Below are 13,087 nucleotides of genomic sequence, written 5' to 3'. Positions count from 1 at the left end.
GATGGCAATTAAAGTGATTTGCTATGGGATACTGATGACAAAGTGGAAATCAACTTGCTTAAGTACAGAATGGGACCCATATGACAAGCTTCTTCACAACAAAAGTGAGGATGTACTTGAGGAGCTATTAGCCTTAGATGATAAATGTGAGTATTTTGCAGGATTTTAAATAGTGATGAGTGACTTGTTTTATTTCATAATAGTTTTAATTTATATAAATTTCAATCTAATTTTTTTGAAAATGGATTTGGGTGTCCTTTTTTATGATTTAGCTATTGTTTTATCTGCAGAAATATGTTGTATATTGCATGCAAAAGTCATTCTAATAGAAATTATAAATATTAAGTATAATTAACATAGTTTTCACTGCAAGAAGATTTATTAAATTCATAAGTGAGAAGGATAGCACTGTTTTTCCCCCTTTTCCTTTTTTTCTTACACTCTCCAGCCTACTTATGACTAAGGCTGTCTCACTAAGAGCATTATTACCATAGTGAAAAAAATATTGTACACAAAGAATTATGATAACTTGTGAATACCTACGATTCATGCTCCTTTTTTATAACAAACCAAATTCTGATTTTGAAAAAAATCAGCATGGCAAATTTCAAGACAATTTTTTTCTCTATGCATATTGTGACGAATTCGAAAGACAAGAGGTAGCGTAACTGGTTTTATTTCTGTTTTTTCTAGGCTATATGAAAAAATAAATAAATAAATAAAATAAAAAAATAAAATAAAATAAATAATAACTTATAAAATATTGTTCTCCCAGTAGGGTGAATAAGTTCCTGTTTAGATGAAAGTTCTTGTTTAGAAATAGTTCAAGATGAAGATAGGCTCAAGATAAAGCTGTCTTGAATAAATCAAATCTCTAAGCCGGTGGTTGCCAGATTGAGCTGTGTCTGAGCAGGATGCTCTTGGTTAGATAGCGGCGAACCTGGCTACCTCGCTGTATCTCATGCAGATATTAGTATTGCTCTACACAGAGCGAAGCAAAAATTTGCTCGTGGCTGAGCTGAAAAAAAGACCGAGAGAATGTTTCTCTCTCTCCTTACTGCAACTAACTCTCACTTTTTCTCTCCTCTCTGGAACTGTGTTCCAAGATTTTGTTCAAATTGTCCTGGGCATGTTGGGAAAAACTTCCAGGATCCTTATTTGTCCGTAATTTTTAGAAGCACCTCTTGATTGGCAAGAGCACTGTGATTAACAACTGGATATGATGAAGACAGCCTGTGAAAAAGTCCGTGGGAACTTTTCGATTCCAACTGGGAGTCTCAAACCGGGTGGTCCGAGACACTGAACCTATAAACTGATGAAAGGGAACTGAACAATATCTCCCTTCGAACAACTATAAGAAGAACAAAAAGCTGAGATTGTTTTGTTACTGCTGGTCACTTCCTCTTTCCTAGAATTCGCTAAGAAATACTCTGTCCGTGGGAACTTTTGAGGTGGTCATTCCTTTTCTGAGAACTTTGTGAGAGTCGATAAAATAGCTTAAGACGTTAGAATATGCAAATAAAATTTCTAACAGAAAAGTACACTATATTTATAACATATTTTTACTGAAGAAGTGAAATCATTTTCTTTTATTTACCATTTGCTGTTGATTTGTAGTAAACACAGACCTCTCTGTTTACAGCAAACACAGATCATGTATCCCTACATATATATATACATATATTTATATTTATATTTATATTTAATTAATCACTAGTTTTGGGTGTATATTCTGCTGTCTTTTAAAATTAATTCTAACTTTATACAGTTAGTATGTGTAAAAAACTTATTTGTTCCCAACTTTTTAAATGTTGAGTCTCAACCGGTTGTTTACATTCCTCACAACAAGCAAACTTGTTTATATCAATGGTGAATAAGGGTTTTTGGCTTTATAAATGAAAAATATTGCATAGAGAAAATAGCTAATACTAGCACTTTTTATTTATCGCTTATATCCAACTGCACATGCAAGGAACACTTTTAGAGTTTTTCTAAGCAATATATTTATGTATTTAATAAGAGTAAAAATTACTTGGAAGTAATTTCTTTGGTTAATGCACACCTTTTTGCATAAAATACTTTATAATGCATGTTTATAAAACAGCTCTTGCAATTCAAGAGATCTTGTTGCCGTTGTGATATCATTGCAGGAGCACAGTAATTTTTTTAACATTGAGCTCACTGCAGATTGCTGAAAAAGCAAAAGGGCATTACATGCTATGCCATGCATTTGAAAAGTTTAATTAAATACTGAAGGCAGTACTGGCAATCAATTAACTTAAATGCAATCCTTTATGCATTGTATATTTGAGAATATCTTCATTAAATGTTGTTTTTGCAATCTCATGTTCATCACTGGATTACTATTCTTTAGAAGATTAGATTACCAGAAAAAGAAAATTTAATCTGGTGGCCAGTGACACATATGCACAGGGAAAAAAAAAAAAAAAAAAGAGGTAAGCGAATTTATTTCTTTCCACCTTCAGTAGAGTTTTGAAATAGATTTCTTCATCATTTATCCTTTCTTCTCGGTGCTGTGCCTTCCTTTTGCATTCAGCGAGTTTTAGCTGAATAATTATAAAGGTGCTGCTTAATTATTGATGTGAAAAAATTCAGAATTAATGTAAAAACTAGAAAAAGAAATGGTAAACAAAACTCAGGAAAATACAATCTAGTGTCTGAAAAACTTGCCCGCATAACTTTTGGTTCTCCAAATTTTCTTAATTATTGAAATTCTACTGTACATGAATTTAATAATACAGAACTCTTAGATATATAAACTCTTGTTTGGCTTTGCAAGTAGTATACTACAAGTTGAGAGACCATTAATTTGTTTATAGTACCACACATTGGTTTTACATGATTAACTATTACCCCATTAGAAGATCTGTGAGCAATGAAAAAAAATATTACATGTGCTAGTCATTTCTATAACAGAATAGCAATGATCTGTGGTTTTTTATGTGATCTAAGCAAATAAATCCAACTGAAATTCAGAAACTTAAATAAGTTTTCATCTGTTTGGTCCCTAAGAAAAATCCAATAATAAGTTAAACTGCATGTTGATTATATTGCATGAATTATTTAGTTATTTATACTGCAGTTAGTTATACTGTATGAGTTATACTTTTAGTTAGTTATACTGCATGAATTAATTAGTTATACTGCATGAGTTATACTTTTAGTTAGTTATACTGTTAATTAGTTACACTGCATGAATTAATTTATTAATTGTACTGCATGAATTTAGAACTACTTTTCATTCTGGCTGAGAAAGTCCAAATAATCATCTTCAACACGAAATGTATCTACAAAATGGAGGTATGTTTATAATCCATTAACCTTTTTCATCTACTTCTGTTTTAGATATAAATTAACAGAGATTTTCATCAATGGAATAAATTCTCAGTAATATGAAATTGATAAAAGTGCTATGAGTTTTCAAGGTAGAATGATGCCATTGATCTAAATTTAAATTTTATAATTTTGATTTAGCAATTTCAGAAAAACATATTAATTGTTGTTTAAAAATAAGTAAAATGTAACAGGATTTTTAAAAAAATGATTTTGCAGTTATAAAATGTGCGAGTACATTTAATGTTGTTACCTTGGTAATAGTATATGCTAAAATAATTTTAAAATTGAATAATTACAAAGAAATTGAATATGTGTAATGTAATTAAAAAGCAAAATGGGTAATTCATGTTATAGTGGATGAATATTATAATTATGTAATGAATAACTGAATGTATATTCTTCCTTTTACCCTTTGCACACAATATAAACTTTGAAGGCTTCTACTCATAATTATTTCACATAATTTTACACATAAAAAATAATAACTATTATTATCTACTTCTTTATCATTTTGTATGCTAGTTTTCAAAATTATTTAATTTGCATTTTACATTTAATTCTTTCTACGAAGATAACAATACTTAATGTACTCACACATTTTATGACTGCAAAATCATTTTTTTTTTAATCTTGTTACATTTTACTTATTTTTAAACAATTAATATATTTTTTCAAAATTGCTAAATCAGTTATAAATTTTAAATTCAAATGAAAGGCATCAATCTAAGCGGAAAACTCATAGCACTTTCTTATTTAACAAATTTCTTATTTACTGAAAACAAGTGCAGTTTATTCCATCAATGACATCTCTGTTTATATGTAAGGCTGAAGTAGATGAAAAACATGTGACATGATCCTTGAAATAAATTTAGTATAAACACTGAGATTGAATTTTTAAGCACTAGTATGCCACAGTAAAACGATGGCAGAATACTTTTCTTTCCTTTCTATTTTTAGATACTTTGAATAGATGGTCAAAATATTGTGCAGGCCCAAAATAAATGTTTAGTACAGCAAAAAGCTAAGCAGAATACCTCGAGTGTAGAATTTGTTGACTAATCACATTAGTTCTAAGATTCATACATCCATTTTGTGGATAGCATTTTGTGTTGAAGAATGAAGCATTAATTTAATACACAGAAACTTTTTGCTGAGACAAACAAATAAATTTTTTCCATATGTGTATCAGTACTTACGAGAAGCATTAATTTCATTTTGATACAGGGAAACTTTTTGCTGAAACAAATGAATTTTTCCATTGGTGTACACACACTTACAACATCCTGTATGACTCCATGTAATGAAACAAACTTGTTTGCTATAATATTGTAGAAATACTGAAGGCATAGCTTGTAGAACTACTATATTTTACAGTATTAGATCGGTACATTAGAAATGGCATCATAAAAGGGGAAACATCTTGAAAGTCTTGGTTCTTTCATTGAGAAATATCAAAAGCATGAAGTTTTACAGCATGTACAAGTTCATGAAGTATAACTAATAAATTAATTCATGCAGTACAATTAATAAATTAATTCATGCAGTGTAACTAATTAACAGTATAACTAACAAATTAATTTATGCAGTATAACTAACTAAAAATATAATTCATACAGCATAACTAATAAATTAATTTATGCAGTATAACTAACTAAAAGTATAACTCATACAGCATAACTAATAAATTAATTCATGCAGTATAACTAACTAAAAGTATAACTCATACAGTATAACTAATAAATTAATTCCTGCAGCATAAATAACTAAATAATCCATGCTGTATAATCAACATGCAGTTTAACTTCACTTATTATTGGATTATTTATTATTATATACATATACTATATTGTATTTTATCTATCTATTAAAATTTGCTCCCCCTCCCTTCAAAAAAACAGTCTTTATTATTTTTTTAAACCTACCTTGCACATGAGGAAATAATTATTTTCTATTTTACAGAAAAGCAGCATTGTGAAGCTTCAATCATATAACAAGTAACAGTCATAATCATATAACAAGTAACAGTCGTATTTACATGTAATGTTACATATTCTAAGATATCAAGAAATTCATAAATTTAGAATTTATGGAATAAAGACACTGAATTTTACTAAGTAATGATAAGAAGACATATAAATTGTATTACCTAAAAACTATTAGAAATTATAGCATAAAAGGCTCCTACAACAACTGTAATTTCTAAAAACTAATGAAACTATAATTAGAAAGTTATTTTAAACCAAAATGATAGAAAATTCAAAAGAATGATGTATATGGTACCATTCATTTTCCTCAATATATTTTATGAAAGAGCAACAAGAATATGCATGCAGAGTATGAAATAAAATTTACCTAAAATATGGAAAAGGGGAAGATGGAAAAAGAAAAACCATAAATAAAATTCAAAGATTTATAATTTTATATTTAATTCTAATTTACATGAAAGAACATACCGATTCAGCATCTTCCATCCAAGCATGCTTCCGATCTTCATCTTCAACACCAATACCTATCACAGTACGAACTATAGCTTGACAAGTAAGCACTGAACCAGCTTTTTCACACTCAACTGCATCATTTAACCACTGGTCTCTGTTGATTTCTACACCATTAGCTCTAAGTGATGTGACAGCACGATCAATAATTTTTTCAACCATTCTGCTATTTCCATTAGCTTCTTCCAATTTTGCTGCAGTAATCCAAATAAGTCGGTCTGTAGGAATGTTCTCTCGAGCTTTATTTAATACTTTACGGGCATTTTCATATGTTTCAAGTCTAGCCAATGCCAGCCAGAGGTCGGTATTTGTTGGGCAGCACTCTACAGCTCTGCTTAAAAGAATCCTAGCATCTTCAGCATCTTCCAGTTCAACAGCTGCCTTCCATAGACGCACAGAGTTTGGAATATGACCTAAAGCCTGTAAACCAAACATTTAGAAATACAAAATGTAACTTTACATTAAATACAGCACTATATTTCATTTAAAAAATCTATTCAATGAGAAAGATTGTTATCATATTCTATTTAATGAGAAAGATTATTTTATAATAATCATTGATATGAATGAAAATATCACCTATTTCTATGCAGCAGAAAATTTTTAAAAAAATCAACAAAAATACTAAAAATTAATATTTTACTCCTAAAAAAGAATAAAATCAGCTAACTGTTCTCTCATACATCTTTTCAATGCCAATACTGCATTGCTAAATTACGGAAGAATAAAAATGATTGTGACATACAGGAAGATCAACATGAAGAATTTTTATAGAATTTAGTGAAAACATAAATTGCACAATTTTAGAAAAGCAATAAAATAAGTTAATTGAGTAAAAAATAGCATATAATTATAAAACAGCACTCAAAGAACTTCCCTAAAAATGAGGAAAAGTATAATAAGCAAAGTACTCTGATTTAAATTGAGGTAACCCTTAACAGAAGTTCAAATGATACAGAAGTTCTACACTATATACATGTACTATTGATAATTCAATAACATGAAGTATATAATAATAATGAAAACTAAACTATCTTATATTTAGGTTCTATAAAATAGAATGTCCCATAACATACTACTGACTTCTGTGGTGCTATTCTGCTTGGAGACCATATCATTCCCCTTCAATGCTGTTTTCTTAATAAAAAATAATAATAAAAAAAAAATAAATAAATAAAAAATAAAAAAAAAAATTGGTGATGTACACTGAGCAAAAAAGGGGGGGCAGTTCTATATCTCCCGTTCTGCCAGGCTGATTGACGAAAATCAACTTGCGTTTTTCGTGTCTCGAAAGCGCGACTTAGGATATGTATCAGATTTATATATAGCATTGTTCTAATATAGGTATTTTAACACAAAATCAGACCTTTTTCTGAAATAAGATCCCAATTTTTTTCAATATTTCGATTCTACGACTCAAATTACGCTAAACTACCAAGTTTTGTAAATGTTAATTGAGTTTGGTATATATTTATTAATCTCTCTTTTTTTATTAAACTTATTTGAGTCTTCCTTTCCCATTTCGAAATTTAGGTTCATTCCAAATAAAATTCATCCATTTTTTATGATTTATTTTTAAAATTTGTATTTTTAAATAATTTTCATAAGCTTTTCAAAAAAAAGTTTTTGGATTATAATCTGTACAATTTTTACCATCATCTTAAAGTAGACGTATTTCTAAGTAAACCTGCAAAAAATTACAGTTTATTATTCAAAATTCCTGAAGATATACGTGAATTTATATAATGGTCCATTTTGAAATTTGGCATATTTGTTGAAAGTGATAAAACATCAAATGTGGTTTACACACTTTGCTAAAAAAATTATTTGGAAGTAGAAACAACGTGACTTTTTTTCTGTTCATGCACAATGTAAAAAGGTAGGAACGAGGTATCTTTTTTTCCGCTCCAGCATAATGGAAGGGAAAGGAAAATTGGTTGCCACATATTAAGAAGTTCGGCAAGTGAATTATTCTTGGCAAAAACTTAAAAATTGTGCCAAGACAAATTTTTGAATCTCTCCATAAATTTGGCACCAAATTTTACAAAATTTAATATCTAGGCATAATTTGAGTTGCAGAATCAAAATATGGGAAAAAATTGATATGTTATTTCAGAAACAGTCCGATTTTGTGTCAAAATAACCTATGTTAGAACAATGCTAGATATAAATCTAATATATATCCTAAGTCGCACTTTCGGGACATGAAAAACGCAATTTGAATTTTGTCAATCGGCCCAGTAGAACAGGAGACATAGAACTGGCCCCTTTCTATTTTGCCCAGTGTGCATTACAACCCACTTTAATAATTTGAGGTTTAATAAAAGCTGTAAGCTTAAGAGGAAAATCACAGTATCTCTGATAAAAAAAGGCCTTTGTGCTGCCACCTAATTACTTTAGATTATTTAATATACAGTAACAGTATCACTTCTTTAAAAAAATTACTGAGGATAGTAACATGAGACGTACATCAGGTAAAATACAAAGCCATCAATATTTTTGTTGCTGATAACACTTTTGTACAATTTGGAGCATAAATGAATTACAAATGAATGTATATATTTGTACAAGCTACACATAAATAAAATCAACTCCTAAGTTGATTGTCCATGATTAATTCAAAAATCATAGTTCATTTGAGGCAGTTAAAAAGATAAAGAAAAGGTAAATAACTCATCAGATAATTAACAACAAATATTACTGTTAATAATTTACCGCTATTTCAAAAGAATTGAATCTTGAAAAAATGTATTTATGCAAATTAAATCAGTATTCAAAATAAAAAGAACATTGTTCACTTGTGATGTTTACACTTGTATTTTAATAGGAGTCAGCGTGAAAAAGATTGATGCCTGTACATTTGATTTACTTTTAGGGCTGAACAATTTACTTTTAGCAAATGATTTAACAATATTTATATATTCTGGAATACATAATAATGTGAAAATATATATACAGTCAAAAGTCGTTAATTCGGACACCCATAATCCGGACCTCAAAGCTAAACTCTTTCTGCGCATGCATCGCATTGACGCATGCGCATAGGCGTTTACGCGTGCGCGCAAGACCTTTACGACTGCGCATATGCGTCTGCGCAAGCGCAGAATACGTTTTCACGTGCACATTTAATGTATAACGGACAGTATAAGCTAAAATTATCTAATTATCTATTTCAGTTAATGTTGATGATTGCAATGTTCCTTAATCTTCGAATTGGATCCGGCTTATAATTTCTTGCAGACTGTAAGAGCAATTTTATAAAAGTAAGCTTGAACTTTCGATTATGTCAAATAGAATTTCCGATGCTGGAGCTCCCAAAGGATCTAGAAAACGAAAGTATGTTTCGATGTCCATCAAACAAAAAATGGAATTGCAACAAAAAATGGATAAATCCTTTGTTTATCTAACCGTTCCGAAATCTGTTTATCAATTTCACGCTGCTCTGCGCGTAGGGGGGGGGGCGTCGCGTCGTGCAATGAACTGTAAGTTGATCTGTCATCACTATCGTTATCTTCAGGGCAGATGTTTTTATTTTATTCGGCTTATAATTCCTTACTAAATGTAGTATTTCATCTCGATGTACTCCGTCTTTGATATGATTTAAATCAAATTCCTCGTCATTATAAATATCATGAATACAAATCAAATAGTTTTCTGGTTGCAATTTTCTAATTTTGTCTATGCGTAATGTATGCTTTACATGTGCACGTTGAAAGAAATGTTTAATAAAGTAAACAAATAAATATAAGCTTCTTTTTTTGTAAATTTTGATACCATTTAGATCATAATTGCTCATTATTTTATAAATTACGGTTTCATATTTTTAATTTTATGATTTCTGCATGCCATCTTACCAGATTTAAACTGATGATCTATAATCCGGAAAAATCGATAATCCGGAATCGCCGAAGTCCCGACAAGTCCGGATTAAAGACTTTTGACTGTACATATATATATATGACTCCTAAGTATACTAAGACATAATCTGCTGTCACTGCTTTTATGCTGTGCAATTTTGCCTTACTTTTCCTACACTCTGTGACAAAAAATAAATAAATAAATAAATAAATAAAAAATAAAATAAAATAAAAAAATATGCACCCTGAAGGAAATGAACTACTATCACGAAACTTTATATGTATGCAGTATATGAGAAGATAAACAAATGATTACAAATTCAAAACAAAAGATCGTTTTATTAAGGAGTTATGGCATGAAAAATCTTACAGATCAGTACGTAGTATAGCGACCTCTGGTCACTATACAAGCCAAAACACAGAGTAGCATCAAATCAAGTACGACCCCCTGTGGAAGATCATGCCATAATCTTTGCAACTGGGCAGTTAATTCACTAATATTCCAGGACTCCTGCAGTTGCCTTCCAAGCATGTCCCAAATGTGCTCTATTAGTGAGAGGTCTGGTGACCTGGCAGGCCATGGGAGTAGGTCATATCCTTGAAGACATTGTTCAGAGATTCACACAATATATAGATAACTGCTGCCTGCCTGATAAATGGCTCCTGGGTGACTTGGCAGCATAGGCAGTACAACCAGCATTAAAATGTCGTCGACGTAACTGCGGGGTTTCATAGTGCTTGAAGGACAACTAGAGGTAATCGTGTATCCCAACAAATGCAGTACAAAGTTTGAAATCTGGATGTCCAATTATCCAGAATGATCTAAAATCCAGACCTCAAAACCACCAATAATGTTTTCTCATATGATTTACGCATGCGCATTCGATTCCTCCCCTCTGCGCATAATAAAACATCTGGAGAGCCTCGATTCTTAATATCACTTCGACACTAAATAAAATACCTTGTTATTGAAGAAACAACCATTTTAGCTTAAATTTGTATGATCAGTAATTTGGCTCCATTGCCGTGTATCTGCCTGACACAATCTCAAACGAAAACATTCCACAAAAGATACATCGTTGATTTGATGCCAACCTGGCGAATCATTATTTATTATACTTTCCTTTCATCACCGTATGTTTATCAAAACATGACAACTTGAGTAATGACTCATGTAGCGATGCCTTAACATTAGTGATTGAATACTAAAGGAGTATGGTAACCTTTTATGTTGACATTACGCTTGACTATGATTACAGATTTAAGTTAAATGCGCTAAAAAATGTTGACGAGGAAAAATTTACCAAAATTTTCTTTCCATATGCTAAAAATAGATTTCGTTGATGATACTTGTAGACTCAAAGATTACATTTGGGCTATTTGAATTAAGAATAACTGATTTGTTAATCACATAAACCCAGAACCAGCGGCAGGGCTCGTATGGCTGCAACGGGTTGCAGAATTTAGGACGCACAGAGAGGCAGCATCAGGCGGTAAAATATCTAGCGCCGGCCCTCAATAAGGCTTAAGTATATGTGGGAATTTTTTTATTCAGAACTCTGATAAGCCTTACGCATGTGCAAGAAATAGACATAAGTATAATAGATAACTAAACTAATACAATTCAGGCTTAATTGTGTCAGTGCGCAATGGAAGCAAGATAAAATTTAACGGAACAACTTGTCGTTAGTCACCAAGCTCATGATGCACAACCAAATATGTATAGTGAAGGATAGATAATTTGATGATGATAGCCGCTAATTTTAAAGGTTTTCGGATATCACAAAACAAAGGTGAAATTTTCCAATTAACGGATTTTGTAAAGAAATGTGGAGAAGAGGTAATAAATGAAGATGATGGTGCAGAAGTGGCCACTCTTATGATTGTGTGATCCTCGCACTCATTTTTGTTCCTGTGACAACCTGATCCTCTGTGACAGTAGACTATCCCTTCCATGATCCATTGTCGCCAACTTCGAGCAACTACCATATCGCTCCAACTGAGGTAGCGGCCCATATGCCTGTTCAACCAACCTGCTTCTTTGTTTAAACTTTTTCATACAGAGAAATTTTGTGCATAGGAAAATGCATGCAATATCAGTTCCAAATTCATCATTTGCAAGAAATTCTACATAAAGCAACTAATTTATTCATAAAATAACAAAACAGATGAATCACAGTTTCAAAAGAAAAAAAAAATCTTATCAGTTTCTAAAACCTTTTGACTGTTCAAATGAGATTAGTATGTTGCAAATAGCTTAGAAGTGTTTTGATGGACAATATGCTAATATGAATGAAAACTATATGACTAATCTAAATAAAATTTTTCATTACAAAAATCAAGAACATATGGAGAAAGAAACAGCCATACTATAATTTATGATGACATTCACAATTAAATTACATAAAAATTGAAAGTGGTAGTAAAATTTACATGAGGAAAAATCTTTCCCAAAATTATAAGCCATACAAAGAATAAAAATAATAATTTTTATTAGACATAAAGCATTACCTTTTTGTAGACTTTCTTTTTAGCCTTGAGCTCTGTTTCTAGTTCAGCAGCTTTAATCCAACATCTAACTGATGCAGGAATATGACGAAGTGCTTGAGCTATAACTCCTTTGGCTAAATCAGATGGCTATAAGAAATTATAAATTATTAAAAACTGTTCAATAATTTATAATTACTTTTCAAACTATACAAATATATTGCATTACAATTTAATGCCATACACAGAATGTCTTGATTTTAAATGATCCAAATAACATTAATAAAAATTACCATCCCTTCTAGATGACATGTAATAAAAATTACCATGGTAAAAAAACTTTAGGAAAGAGGCAAATAAAACATACGAAAGCTTTTATTATTGAAATAACTGGTTCAATTATGTACTTAATCAATATACATATGCACAAATATATTACTTTATAATTTAATGTCATATACAGAATGTATTGGTTTTTAATGATAATCTCTTCCAGATGACATGCAATAAAAATTGCTGTGTTAAAAAACTTTGACAAAGGAGCAACTAAAACATACAAAAGCTTTAATTTCAAATACCAGTTGACTGCAAATACCAGTTTTAATTATGTACTCAAAGTCACTCTTTTTCAATTAATTGCAATCAAAGATACAGAAAATTAAATCATATTTTTAATATAGTTCCTATGAAAATCTAAACATTATGAGAGTAATAAATATTTTCAGTAACTAATTTGTAAAAATATTTAGAGAAAATTTCAATTTCTTTTGCCCTTTATATCACACTTAAGATTTTAATGAAAATTTTATTAAGAAATTTTAATACAGTAACAGTAAAAAATAATTTAAAACTTTTTTTACAATAAAAGAGGCCGAATATAACTATTTTAGA

General features: G+C 30.3%; 1 protein-coding gene across 2 annotated transcripts in view; it reads right to left on the bottom strand.

Annotated features, from left to right (window-relative positions):
- The window catches only part of Prp6 (pre-mRNA processing factor 6), a 131,801-nt gene that overhangs the window by 33,569 nt on the left and 85,145 nt on the right, over nucleotides 1-13,087 (bottom strand). For both annotated transcript variants that reach the window (XM_085818787.1, XM_085818786.1), the window contains exons 13-14: nucleotides 12,221-12,346; nucleotides 5,811-6,272 (exon numbers count right to left, since the gene is read on the bottom strand). In XM_085818787.1, coding sequence (XP_085674913.1) covers nucleotides 5,811-6,272; nucleotides 12,221-12,346 — 588 coding nt within the window. The remainder of the gene's footprint in view (nucleotides 1-5,810; nucleotides 6,273-12,220; nucleotides 12,347-13,087) is intronic.

This window comes from Stegodyphus dumicola, chromosome 6, assembly GCF_044657685.1.
Source record: "Stegodyphus dumicola isolate Sdum_Otavi_A_Nest chromosome 6, ASM4465768v1".
NCBI classification, from domain to species: domain Eukaryota; kingdom Metazoa; phylum Arthropoda; class Arachnida; order Araneae; family Eresidae; genus Stegodyphus; species Stegodyphus dumicola.
This window is presented reverse-complemented; position numbering and strand designations above follow the sequence as displayed.